Genomic DNA, 15254 nt, shown 5'->3' with positions numbered 1-15254 from the left:
GCTGGAGCGTAACAAACTATCATGAGAAAATGTATGGCAATATCTGAGAAAGAACAGAAAGACAGAACAATTATCAATATCCAAATGCCGGAGGGGGTTGTGGACTGACAGAAGAACATCACCACAACAATTCTAGCTATTTGATAGGCATCCTTACCTGCAGAAGACAAACAATAAAGCAATCAAGTGGAAATCTGGCAGGAGGAAGGTTAAATCAATGTTCTAAATAACAGTACATGATAGTACGCTTTTTCTGTCAGCTGAATGGGAAACACAACCTTGCAGATTGAACACTGGGTAAGAATGAATTGGTGTGGCTTATGCTAAAATACCTCTATCTTCAATAATTTGCAAGTAACGAATGCACCAAATAGCCACCTGCAACTTTAAAAGTTATCCTTTCAAAAATCACTAGTTTTCTACCATGCATAATAAGTTCTATAATAAGCTCTATTTTAATCCTAGAATCTACAGACACAATCTGTTTTTCTAGCAATGTTTCCTAGGCAAAGAAGCAATGAACAGACATGCTGCATTGCTAGCTTTGGATCTGATAATAATTGACTTCTGAGGCCTGTTCTCTACACTTAAATACGTAGAAAATAACATTCTTGGAGCAAAACATTAAAGGCAAGACGATTCACCTCCTTCAAAAGTACATCTTCCAAGACATTTAAATATTTACCCCTTACCAGACTTAACTCCACAAGTGACTCATTTTCCTATTTTTAAGGTACTACATTAATAGGACTTTTTGTACATTTTAAATCAAAAAATCTTTTTGACTGATTGGATGCAGTTTGTTCCGCAGTGCCTCAAGAGGTGGGCTATAATGATTACCTTTATTACAAAAGTATTCCACTTCTTCACAGCTCAGATTTTCAGGCTCAAACTCTGCAGAAAAGCTTTCCTCCAATGGAAAGTCTTCTTTTGAGATAGTATCATTTTCATCAGACAGGCACTCTTCTTCTTCATCCTCAATGGCATCCTCAAGGGGCCCTTTAAAAAGAATCAGGAACACTGTGGCAAAACCATCTAACACAACAATGTAACATAAAACCTTAGCGAACTTATAACTGGAGGTCTTTAGCTAGTTTTTCCTTCCACGGCTGTGCTCAGCATTTTTTAGAATTGGACAAATAACATTTTATGGAAATTGAAATTGAAAGTGACTGTTCTCCTGATGACTTCAAATCAGAATATGCAAAGTGTTATTAATAATGTGTATTAATAATACTAAAAGCAGACAGTTCTAACAATGGAAATCAAAGCTATATTTGTAAAAACACGTAAACAGTGAAGAGCCTTCTCTCGTTTGTTAGTCATTGTTTTTTGATGCTGAATTACAGTACTTAATAGGCTCCCTTTACATGCTTCATTTCTCAAGTTAACAGTGCTGATGACAGTGAATTACTACAAAGGTATTGACAGTATAAACTTCAGCTTATTCTGCTGTTTTGCTTCAACCAGCACCTGACGGTATCCGTGACCATTCATTTGCTAGACTCTCTAATAGACTCCCAGTCAACAGACAGGACTCGGCTAGACTATCACTTCATTTCACAGAGGCCAAACAATTGTCATGGTAAACTAATAGCCGAGAGCTACAGAAACATAAGGCAGTTACAGAATCAGGGTATGAGTCTGAACTAGGAACGGCAGCCTGAGGGCTTTGATTCTTCTTCTAGTTACCTAGACATACTACTGCTACAGATCTTGAAGAGCCAGTGCCTGACAGATCTATAATACATAAAACCCAGGTTACCAACTGGAATGTACTCAAAATTTCTTCTTTCTTATATACACACACTTAAGAATCATTGGTTAATAGTAACTATTGGCTAAAGACATCCATTGTGCAGGTGTAGAATTTTACCCTAGATTTAAATACAGATTTGAAATAACGGAACATATTTTAATTTAACTAAGAGTTTATTAAATGTCAGTATGTTTCAAAATCCATCTTAAGACTGGATTTCAAAAGAGAGATTTCATTATACATGGTTGTGGCTTGAAAAAAAATACATATTTCACTCTCCAATGAAAGCACAGCCTCATTTATAATTGACTGAGTATTTCTTCCTCGAAATGAAAGCTAGCTAGCTAATGAAAAAAAATGTAATTTGTATTTATATGATAGTTTTCCAGTATTAAACACACTATTCCTATATAATCTATCACGCAGAGATACAATACATAAATGATTCTGTTGCATTCGATGAAAAGGAAGGGATACATTTTTAAAAGAAATCAAATATTGACTACACTGTAATTTAACGTAATTTATTATGAACCAGTGACTACCCACATTTATTAAAACAGCAAAATTCACTTTAGGCTAGGTTGTGTAATTCTTGCTTCAGAGGAATATGATGGTTACTTTTTACTGAAATTGACTGAGATTCCCAGCTGGGATTCCATAAATTAATACAGCTTACTATCTTTCATGGAAATATGACTATTTGTGCCAGCTGAGAATCTGACCAAATGAACCCACTTTTGTGGACACATACTCACCAACGCTAGCTGTCATTCAACAATATATCTCCTAGAATAAGGGGCTATTATTATGGCTGAAGAAATAAAAATCTCACTATCAAAGTATCCATTACTGTTAATTGCACCTTCTAGCCATGTTGGGAAAAAATCCAGCAAGGGCATACGCACAGGGAATGAAGAGTGGATATCACACTGTATGGAAGGGAGAACAAAGCACTAGCACACTCTGGAGCGGTGCGCTGCAGCTAAATGTGGGCAGTTTGGGAACCTTATGTGTATCCAGTTTCATGGCAGAAATGAAAGCACAAGGGGTTCTGCACAAACTGTCAAAAATACCTTTCATATTTTATACTACTATTAATATGTGACATTGTCTGTAGAGCCATTTATTGGTGTGTACTCCCAGTAAAATCTGGATAAATAAACTAGGAAGGAAAAACGAAATGAAACAAACACCATGCTATTTTAGAGAAATGTAAATTACTGCCATGTATAAAGATGTATAAATCCCATGCTTTGCATCATTTCAGAAGCAGCCATATGCCTTTAATAAATTTTCCAAATATTTTAAATTTGGGGGAAAAAATGTGAACTCCAGCCAACATTTTAGTGAAAATCAATTTCCTGCTGAATGACTGGCTCTTTGTCATTGAACTTTTTCAGTAAGTATCTTGCAAAATAGAGCAAAGCAATGTACCTGCAAGTAATCCAACTGGCATGTGTACATGACATTCAGGTCTGTTTCTAGTTGTTAAATCAGTTTGTTTGATCAGGTCACCAGTACATAAACAGCAAGCTAATAATCACTGTACGTTAATTAAGAAAGGAATGGAAGTGCAGTTGGTATGCTTTCGTTTGCAGCAGTCATGGAAACACACACCTTATCATTTCCATTGACACTGTTTTCAAGAAGGCAGAAGGAAAAAAATGTATGCACCAGCTCCACAGCGCAGGTTCAAGTCCCTGCCATTTTGTGGGTTAAGACTTTATTTTCTAAACAAATCTCAGACTAAAAAAATATTCTTAATAAATGCTTTCATAGATACATCCTATGTATGAACAGGCATATAACATTTCCTGAAGTTACATGCCCAAGTATTTGAAAACATAAATGTAAAAGGTGTCACATCCAAACGAGACCAGGGGTATACATGCATCTATACAAGGTTTTGCTTTGCATATGCCAACCCACATATAAAAACTAGTGATGTTTATCCAGCCGCATATGGGCACGCATCAGAGCTTTACGTAACAGTTCACCTCCAGGCCTGACATCAGATGTTGTACTCCAAAAAACAGCATGACATTTGTTGAAATTGAGGGATCAGTGTGTAAATATTCTGTTTCATGCCGCTGCTGCCTTGTCTAATTCACTCATCTACAACCTGATCCTTGGGACAAATTCTGACTTATTCATGTTGAGTCACCTTTTATTTTTTAAGTGTTCAAATACATTCAGCTCATGCCCAGAGGTATAAATGGGTAACCCGATTTTAACTGATAACTTTAACTGCAGAGTAAGGCATTGTTCAACATGAGTAAGACCAGCCCACAAAAATAACAGCAAAATTAAGTATTTCTTGGTTGCTAGTTTCATGTGAACTGAAATATCAATGCCTGATTCTACAGCTATTAATTATCACTCAAAAATAGTGTGGGTTAAAGAAAGCAGCAAAATCAAAAGCCACTTACTAGAAAGTATAAGCAGATTAAACTCTGTTCTCGACTACTCCATCTAATTACTTGGGCATAAATAGACAATTAATAAAAATAAATTTTCAGAATCTCACAATAAAGATTGTATGGAATTAGATATTCTTGACTAACGCAAACACAAACTCTGCAGGTTTATGTTTGCCTAATTTGCCATATGCTTCCAAAACCCTCTTGCTGACATCAGTAAATCAAGTCGGCTAGAGAACTAACAACTTATCTGGTTCAAAAACATATATGTTGGTTTTCAAATTTTAATAGCTCCTCTATCTAGGGAACAACCTAGACAGCATCTACTCAACCTCTTCCCTGATTTAAAATACTTTAAAAAACAGTCATAGACAACAAGAACACAAAAGCACCTTTAAAAATAACAGAGTTTCTTTCAACTGTTTTCTCTGATAGTGATTTTTCCCCCAGTTGTTATTATATTTATATATTACCTTCAACAGTCTGAATACAGCTTAGTCAGTTACTTTAGTACTATACCTTCCACATTTCTTTTAATTTTTCATTCAATTTAATAGTATTACACTCATTACTTCTACCAATCATGTTATTAAGCACCTATGGCACAACATGTACTATGTCTGCTTTTATTTCAACTGGAACAGGGTCAAGGTCCCATTCCTGTTCTGCTGAAAAATGCTCTTCAATACCTGCTGATTAAGTGTGACATTACCAACAACTGCCATAATGACACAGCAATGCAAATCCAAATAATTCCTACTGCTGAAATTCATCTGAGTGTCACAGTGATCTGACAGTAAACAGCTCTGAGATATGATTAGACTCTTAAATAAAACAGTAAAATTTCAAACTGAAATGGTCTGAGAGTTTAGTTGAATAGTTAATTCCAGAGAGATAGTCTAGATATTTGTCTTCTTTCAGCAATCCTTTTCTTATTAGCACTTTGTAAAAGAATGTGATGTAATCTAAAGAGAGTGATTCTGAAATACTTCAGATTAGCTACATGATAAACATTAAGAATTCCCAAGTGCACTAGGTAAAAACTCAGTTTCTAATCTTAAATTTACTGAAGGCAAATGAAGTCTCCATTACTTCATTCTAGATTTTGCATGATGCCCTGGGAAAACGATTTCCTTTTTGAAACAGGAAAATATTTGTCTTGTACACAACACAGGAGATTTTGAGGGGTTTGGTGGTTTACTTATTCACTTGGTCTTTACTCTACTTCATTAATATTTATTGATATAACTATAAATCTCAAACATTTTTTCGAATACCATAGATAAACAAGAGGCAGTACAAAACAGTACAATTAGTGACAGCAACGAAGGAGTCAATGTGGCAGAAATCCACAGCTTAGTGGACACAGTAGTCCCCTTCGAAAAATCACCACATATAATTTGATACAAATAACAATATCTACTGAAGAGAGGTTGACGAGTGAGCTGCATGTGCCTTCATGGAGAAAATTACTTCTGATTGAGGCCACTTGGCAGCACAGTGTGGGGAAATCTGAACTGTGCTCCCTAATTTGTACCAGATTTACAGACACTCAAGCACATATTTTTTAGCACTATTAATATATTAAATGCTAAAAAATAAAGAAATCTTTCTCAAATAGTCATACACTTCAATATAAATGTAAACGTATAGCTAGAAAAACACAAAGATAGCTAGCTAAGTGGCAATCTTTACACAATAAGTAACAGATGCTACCTCAACACTTGAAAGGACAGGCCACATTTAGCAAAACAAAACCAACACTGTAAGAATTTTAATAACATGGAAGAGTGTGAGAATGAACAACCAAAAAAAGATTTACATTCACTTAACAAAAGATGCTTTTGCTACAATAAACACTCTGAACACAAATTTGAGCATCAGACCCCTTGAGCATGTTAGCCCTGATAGAGCAATGGATGACTCCAATTTTATGGCACTATAACCGTAATGAAATAATTGGAATTCAGTAACATTAAACTGGGTAAGTTCGTTCTGTAATCATTTCTCATAGCCAAATTCATCAGACTTCTCCCTAAATGAAACCACTTAAATGCACGCTCAAATTAAGCACATGCTTATATGCTTTCCTGTCCAGTGCTTTGCGCTTAAAATGCACGCATCCTACAGTGGGAAAGTATCATTGAAATAATTATCTCATGAAAATGTTAAGTGGTTAGCTTCCTTCACACCTACCAATATTCTCCTACACTCCCAGAGTAGTGAAATAAATCAGTGCTCTTAACAAATTAAGAATGCTTCAGAAAGCCTACAATACTTGACAGTGAGTGGCTGGGGAGAGGTTAATGAGTATAATTACTAGTAGTAGCATTAAACAATAAGAACTCCTAGAAATCAGAGAGGCCTGAAACTCATTGGATCAACGTTATGTATTTTGCATGTTCTGTGTGATCCATCCAGTATTTCCTAGGAAAACTCGTTGTTGCCACACACAGATTATCCTTAGCTTATGGTAAACCTAGGTATGTGACGCTTTGATTACAGAGAGGAAAGCTGCAGAAAAATCAATCCATTTGTCTCCTGTTTCAACAAGAACATTTTCTTCTAAATACAAACAATTACATAAGAAAACCAGCAGGCAACACTTTATATTGATTCACATGTGGAAGACACATAGGGAACTTTTTTCCTTAAAATTCAGTCAGGAACATTAAAAATATAAAAGAGGCTTCAACTTATTTCCTTTTAAATATGGCAGTGGGGGTGAAGACACCACACAGTAGTTCAGAATTTGCTTTCTCCTCAGAAGATTTCTATAAAAGACTTCTTAGCTGCTTCTTCAGCCTTTCAATTCACTCAAAGGATTGGTTGTTTCCAAACCCTATGCTTTTACAGCAGCCTGGAGATAAGTTTAACAGCAATCTGAACAACCCCATCCGAAAGAATCCAGCTTCTCCTTCTTTTGGGGAAAAAAATTTATAAGACACTACCAAAAATATACTCCCAAGTTCCTAGCTGGGAAGCTGGCTTTCTCTTGGGTTTTGCAGAATTTTTCTTAAGTGTCCAGGCTCAAATATGCCAGACCCTGTATGTTCAACCAGGGTGAAGACATGGACTGATAAAATACAGGAAATGAATATATGCTGTAGCAATCAGAATACATTTTCAGTTTCTATCAAGGAATAGGACTGCCAGATACTGTCCAATCACTGAGACTTTCAATATTCCCATGTAGGAAAACCTTCAACTAGAGGTATCTACATGAATCACAGACACGGATGTACACAAGTCTGCAGCTAACATCATATATGATAATAAAGGAAAATGGTCATAAAATTTTCCTACGGAGCTAGCTTCTCCCCCACCCAAACAACTGACCCTATGACTGTCCATCCTACTTCTCTCTCTTGGCTTTTAGTTAATAGTGATCCCAATTTTCAATTTTCATCATTAAAAATACTGTCCCTCTCTTCCCCCCTGTGAGAACTGAAAATATTTTAATCACTTATTTCCATAAGAATAGAGGAAAGGGCCAAGCAAGGCACCTAAATACTCTTCTGTTTGATGGTAGATGGCAATACCCAATCTTGACAAACAGACCACTGTAGAAATAGCTTACAAAATAAGCATGCTGTTGGCAGTAGGTGACTGAAGCACAAGCCGAGATATCAGTTTAGAAAAAAACTTAAGTATATTTAAGAAGGTCAATACTTGTCAAACAAACCACTACCACTTTTAACAAATCCTTCCCTCCTCAGTCCATTGAGTCTTCTATTTAGCTTAACAAACTTATTTCTCTAATTCCTGTTATTTTGTTATAGCTATACTCAAGAGACGCAGTGCTACCTGTGCACACTGAACCTCTCCCGTTATGTTAATGTCTGTTACGTAAATTGGCTGCACTTCAGAAGTTTTGTCCAGATTGGAAGATTGTGCCAATTTGTGAGCGACTCCTTACATCTTCATTGCGGCACCCGAGCAGAATGAACCATTTCTCACTTTCAGACTGGGAGAAGCTTTATGACCATGATTTAATGACCAACTTAATAGAAAAAGAAATGGAAAAGAGCTGCTCTCTGGACACTATAAATCCACACAAACCTGATGTAACTGAGCTTAACAGCAAGAATAAAGTATAAAAGTATATTTCTGTAGCCAAGAAAAAAAATATATTTTTAAGCACGTAAGTTCTTCCTGCAGCCACTCACTTTTAACATACGTTGCATCAGGGGATCTGGTAGGAAGGAAACATTTTTATTAATTTTCCTCTTATCTGTAAGAAGAATGCTGATTTTTTTTTTTTTTTTTCATTTACGTTCCTTGCCTGCAGGTAGCAGACCAAGAAAATCATACAGCAGAAATTTTTCCTTTTGATTAATTTCTTTCCATGTGTTATGTTATTTCTTATATATAATTGATTTCAGGTTTTGCTCGTAGCTGTACATCTTTTTTATATCTGTACTCACTGCCTTCCTTCAATCAAGAAAGTTGAAGGAAATTACCTGAATTTTGTTAAGTTTATTAAAAAAAGAGCTCTGTGAATATTTAAATTGAGTTTTGAAATGCTAATACAAGAAAGATATTAGAGAATTTTAATAGTAGGTTCAATTTGACCCACAGACTATTGTAGAAAGGGTCAAATTTTATTCAAATTATTTCTTTACAGCAAAAAATATGAACCCTTTGATTTTATAAAAGTAGATTAATATTCTTCACTGCTAGGTCTTTTGGCACTTCGGTGCATGACAGCTTTAACTGTGCTTGTACATAAACTTTTCAAAGACCTTTGAATGTTCCAGTACTTTGGAACTTCCATTTATCCTCTTGTCTTCTTTTCTGTTACCATTATCCAAGAGGCCACAATAAAACTGACTGTGCCTATAGCCAGTTTCCTCTTAGAGCCAACACCAGAATATTTCCAATCGATAAAAGTGAAATGATTAAAAAGCGACCATTCAAAACATGCTTAGGGAGACATTAATTTCAAAAAATAGCAAGCAGATGTACTGTTAATGCCAAAGTTTCATTTGCACGGGAAAAAAATAAAAAAGACGTGTGGAACATGAGCTGCAAAGACCCTTGCAGTTAAATGTCAGACCTCAGTTTTCAAGCACGGGCTTATGCCGAAATACCCTTATCCATAAAAGAGTCACAGCACTTCTTTTATTGTTGGTGCTCTGTTTTGCAAGGTGCACCTTGTTTGGCTCATAGAAGTCAGAAAGGACATATTTATCCTGCAGATGAACCTGAGGGTTTATCAATTTTACCTCAATATGTGCACAGAGAGAATGTGAAAAAAAGGCACGTGGTGTGTGGTACTGTTTTTACACAATGTGTACAGGCAGAACTAATCATGAAAGATCATACTCATTTGCCAAATGAAGAGTATGTTTTGCCAAAGAACCGAAATTGTTTTGAAATATGAGTGTTATGAAAGGTACTCATAGAATCCTCCTCTCCTCAAATCTTCCCACCTGCTGGCAGCCAAAGTGTTGCTGTACTATAAAACCCTCCCGGGTAGGGATCTTTCTATGAGTGTCTCTAAATGGCATAAGGATCAAATTCTTTTAAGATACAATGCACACAGTGACAGTACAAAGGGTTTAATAGTTGCAACTTCATTCTGGAATTCCTACTCCCAGGAATAAAGGCCAGTGGAATTTTAGCAGTAACTTCCTTGGTACTACGATGCCAACTTGACTGCAAAACTGGTAGCAGTGAACAGTATGAATTCAGAGGCATCTTAATTGATCCCATGCCACTGCATGAAAATAAAACCTATAAAGTGTGTTTTAGTACTCTAAAGAATGATGCAGAAGATTATCTGGATCTTCTAGAATTAACAACATTGTCCTGTCTTCTGACAAAAAGTAACAGTAAAGGTTTCATCTTAGGAAGGGCTTTTTTAATAAGTATTAATTATTATGTATTTATATAATTTGGAAGAATAACAGTATCTCTTCTTGCTCTAAAGTCAGTAATTGAAATATAGAAGTGATTTAAACTAAGGAAGAAGCAGGAAGAGGTTTTTGCTTTGGACTTTTCATTTTGAGCAAGCATTGTACTATTATATCAGAAAGCAAGAAAACAGAAATATTCACCAAAAAACCCAAACCCAAATAATCAACTACTTTCCCACATGAAAGATTTGAAAAGTTGATTCCAGTTAAAACCAGATTTTGGCAACTATCAGCAGGTGCTAACAATGACAAAAGTAATTTCATAAACTGTACCACTAATTGTTCTAGCCCCATTCCTCCTACTACTGTCCCATCTTGATCATCCATTTAACCAATCAGCCACACTTGCAGCCAATAGACTCTTTGAAAGTGCTCATTGTTAGAAGGTGGCATCCCAGTAAGTCAAGATTTTAACTTCTTGTATGCTATAGATCATAGCAAAAGAAATTGGGAGGATCAAATTTTCATAGAGATCTTGTTGAACACAAAGATTTGGAGTGAGAAGAAGACTTACTGTCTGTGTTAGCTGTCTTAATTCTACCTACAGTCATAACAGCTTCACAGCAGATGCTGTCATGTGTGTTTCTGGTGGTATGACAGGAGGAAGAGAAGAGCAGAGGTGACAATATGCATATCCTGACTCAACACCCTACAAATATCAGAGCAGCAACACAGAACTACAACAGTACCACAGTGTACCAATCTTCCTGATTGGTACTAATGCCTACAAAGCCAACAGGAGTTTAGGCATAAAGCTCTCAGAGATGGATCTGTGATGCTTGTAGATAATTTTGCGATGGTAGTTTATCAGTAGTTTTAGTAAATGTAACAGAGTGCACACGGAAAATTCCCTGTTTGCTTATACAGAAATATTATCCCTGAAGCATTTTTCCCCGCATTATGGTATATTTTATAGTTTTTAAACACATAATTTATTTCTGTATGATTCATATCTGCAAACTTTTACAAAACAATTTTTGAAACTACTGGCAATTTTTGAAACTAATTTGAAATACTGGCAATGTAATTTGCCCCATGATACATGGCTAACATTGGTGAAAATATTATCCAGTTCCAGTGGATTGTTTCAGCTAGGTAAGTATGAAAATAATGTTTAAATTTACAGGCTTAAAAAAAGAAGAAATGAAAGAAAGCACCGTTTGTGTAAGAAGATGGCTTCTTAATTCTGTGTCTTTCACTAAAATTATATGTATCTATATAATAAAAATCCCAATATTTAATACTTCATACATTTATGAGAAGTGCCATTGGTTTTTGTATCTATAAAAGCATATAAAAAAGATGAAATGTATGAGATATTTGGAACTTTTTTAAAAAACATATTTTCATATTGTTTTCTTCAGGTGTTCTAAGTTTTGATAATTCACATCTGCAATACAGGAAACTCCCTCCTCTTGCATCTTTCAACCAGTAATGCATATCAAAATGAGAGGTGCAATTTTAGGAAATTACTCAGACTCCCTTTTCATTTTGTTTTACTCCTGTAGGGTTGTTGTTTTTTTTTTAACTCGACCTAAGAGAACAAGGAATAGATACGTCCACACCAGCCAGTCAACACCTGTCAAATAACATCTGTGGCATGCTGTTCCAAACAGTCCAGTGAAATCCTCTGAGGGTTCAGGATCCAGAAATTTTCAGTGAAACCTTTCCTCCAGATATAGCGAACTGTGATACTCGTAAGCAACAGAAGATTCTTTCAATGCTCTAATCTCACCATTCAGGATCTCAAACATGTAAATAACACAATGCCTGTTACTCAGGAACACTTTCTCTATAACCTATCTCCTTTACCAAGTACTGTTATAGCAGATCAGTTTCAAACACCAACCCCTAAACAGGATGAATTTTACCTTACACATGGCCAAGTCATGCTGAGAGCATAAAGCTTTCCAGAGAAATGAAGGCTGCAAAAGTTCTCTCTACCTCCAGCTCCAACAGAGCCTTACTCTTAACACAGAACTTCTCTGGCAATCACACGAGTCATGAATGATAGATACTGGAATTTGCTAATCACTGGTCTCACTCACCTGCTGGAGGGAAAAATGTGATGCAAGTAGGAGCACTTTGAAGCCACTAATGATGCTCTGCAGTGTATTTAATGGCCAGCATGTTAGCTACGATGAAAGAGGAACCTCACATCAAGTACATTAAGGGATCAGAGGAATACATACTCATCACTCACTATAATTTTACATCCCCAGTTTCAAGACAAAATACTCACATTTTTCTCACAGAGCAGACACCTTATACTGCTATAGAAAATTAAGGGGTCTTTTTTTCTTCTGTTTATTTAATATTTTCTGGTTTTGTATGTAGCTGCAGATTATTCCTGTTCATCTTTTGTTTCTAGCTGCATTTCCTCAGGTGGAAACTAGTCTCTCATCTCTGTACATCATCACGCAATTATATCAAAAAAGCAGAAAAAGGGAATCTGGACTTTTTAGGTCCAGAAATCAGCACTGAACTCATGACTTCTCTCACAGGTTGCTATTTCTCTTCAAATAATTATTGCTTTTTTTTCCCCCACTGTCTTTTCTAATATAAGTGAAACAGAGGATACTGCAGAAAAATGAGCCCTTGAAAGACAGCCCAAATTCGATCTCTAATAACACTCTCACAGTTACAGAGCTTGTATGTAGAATTCAGTGCCAATTTGGGTTAGACCTCAATAAAAAGTGAGCACACCTAAACCTATCTGTAACTCAATGGCACAGTTAAATGAAAAACTTAAAACACAGCAGGTGACATAACAGATGCACATGGCAAAAAACATCATGCTTAAAGTGACTGGTAGTTCGAAAGTAACGGCAAAGGAAAGTTGAGATATTAGGAATAAGCTAAACCACAAACTTCCTGATTTTTGTCTAGCAGATGTGTATTAGAATGAACATCAATTTAGCTTGGTGAGATTCTTATAATTTGACAAATAGAATAAAAATACTACTCAACAGTATGTAAGAGCTATAGAATTATGTAATTAGTTACTTATGTTCTTAGAACTTTGAATTTGAAATAACTACAGGGGATTCATTATTTTTAATCCCATAATGCAGTTTATCAATATGCAGAACAAATCTGAAGGGTCTCAGATTAGAACTAAATCTTTAGAACAGATTGTAAGATAAATGATTAGTGTATATTTTTAATAGAAACCATATAATCTGAAAAAGTCAGGTGGAATAAAATGCAGTATTTAGCCACAACAAGCCACAAACTGGGCATCAGCACTGCCCCTGCAGTGTAGAGTAATTCCAACCTGAGGGTCCACTGCAAAGGAATACTCATGCATAGCTTCTTTTCTGTGGATATTCAGATCTCATTTTGCCCACTAGATTGTCAGTTATGATTAGTTATAATAATAACAGTTGCTGTAGCTTAAAATGATGCACCGTCAGGATGAAATGTGTTTAGTTTTGTTTTTTTAAGATCTTCAAAGAATAACGGCATAACAGCATTTATTGTGTTAACTGGATATATAATGGACTACTAACCTGTACTTCATCAGCATGTACATCTTACAATCACCATGAAAATAACTGACCTTCATTATCACATCTCAGGAATGCATAATATAAGCATACTGTAGTCTAGGTCACAAACACAATAGGATCTACTGAAAAACGACAACATTCATATGCCACGGTTACGTATCTTTATGTGTATAGGTATATGAACCCAAAAGCACAAATAAGCAAACTACACCTTATAATATAAACTAGAAGTGCATGTTACAACGTACTTGATTTCTTTAATATCCCTGCTCACTTTTTTACTACTTTAATTTGATTCCTCACTGGTAGGAATTGCAAGGTTGCACAAAATACATTTCATTTCCCCTAGAGTTGGCATAGCCTGCTGGTTTTCACAGTTAATCACTAATTAATAATTTGAAAACACAAAGCCATTATGTCATTTCCAGACAATGAGCTTTTAAATGGTGCATGTTATGTCCTAGCCTTTTGAGTAAGAAAAAAAGTTTTTTTCCTCTGGAAACCAGATGGCTGGTAAGCATTATTATGAGGCTATGTAAATCTCAAAGCAATAAGCATCAAATCAAAACAAGAATTCATTCTCCTCTCCTCTTATAATGATTGCTGTTTTGCTGAGCCAACTTGTGGCATAATACAACACCTACAAATTAGGCCACTGGATGCTTTGGCGATGATGAGTTGATAATCCATCTCCACTTTCTTTTTCAGAGCAAATAGGAGTTCTGGAAACATTTTTCACCTACATTTTCAATGCTCCTAATATCTTGTTCTACATGCCAAACTTAAACGTGGCAATCTTATTCCATGCTGAGTCTTCTCAGTACACTTACTCACTTGAGAAGTTTACTGGCTCCATTACTATTACAATTTTATTATTAAAGTATCCTTGACTATCTTACGTTTTGGTTTTGGTTTGGCCAAGGTTTTTCCCTATTAGGAAAGAAAACCAGAAGAATTATTTGTGATTTTTCTCCCGCTTACAGAGTAAACAGCTGCACCATCATGGAAGTGCCAGTTTCACCCAAGAACTAAAACTCCACACTTCAAAGAAGCCTTTCAAAAGCTCAACTAATAAAGCTGCATCACTTTGCAGTGCTCTATTTTACAACACTTTCAGATTACTCTAAATAATCTTTAAATGCTAGGGCTGCCCAAAAAGATAACTAAGAAACTAAATTCCAAATACTGATTTCCAAAGGAAATTAGCTTCTAAATATTTAGAAGTATCTTAACTGACAAAACATACACTTTCAAAAACTTTCCGTGGAGCTAAATATTTTGAAAAGGTCTGGTATGGGAAGAAACTGTAAAAAAAGAATACATAGATTGGAACGTCATTCCGTATGTCTTAGTTTTTCTTGGTTTTATGTTTTTCCATGACATATTCACCACTATCAAATTTTAGTATTGAATTTTATCATTTTGTATTTTAAATCCATAACACGGCATTTAATATTTATGGAAACATCCCAGTATTCTTACATCATGATGTTTCCTGTTTGTATTAACATGTTAAAAATAAAACATTTCTAGCAACTATCAGATTGTGTCATTTTACGATGCAAATAAGAGCAGTGACAATTATGTACTACTGCTATTGGTTTATCATGAAATAATGTCAAAACATGACTGAAGAACT

General features: G+C 35.5%; 1 protein-coding gene across 3 annotated transcripts in view; it reads right to left on the bottom strand.

The window, feature by feature from the left end:
• The window catches only part of ZFPM2 (zinc finger protein, FOG family member 2), a 322041-nt gene that overhangs the window by 253437 nt on the left and 53350 nt on the right, over nt 1-15254 (bottom strand). The window contains exon 2 of one of the 3 annotated variants that reach the window (XM_075085593.1): nt 841-999. The exons of the other annotated variants lie outside the window; for them this stretch is intronic. Within the exon in view, the coding sequence (XP_074941694.1) occupies nt 841-999 (159 nt within the window). The remainder of the gene's footprint in view (nt 1-840; nt 1000-15254) is intronic. 3 annotated transcript variants of the gene reach the window in all.

This window comes from Phalacrocorax aristotelis, chromosome 2, assembly GCF_949628215.1.
Source record: "Phalacrocorax aristotelis chromosome 2, bGulAri2.1, whole genome shotgun sequence".
Classification (NCBI taxonomy): Eukaryota; Metazoa; Chordata; class Aves; order Suliformes; family Phalacrocoracidae; genus Phalacrocorax; species Phalacrocorax aristotelis.
The sequence above is the reverse complement of the archived record's forward strand: the minus strand, read 5'-3'. Positions and strand labels throughout refer to the sequence as shown.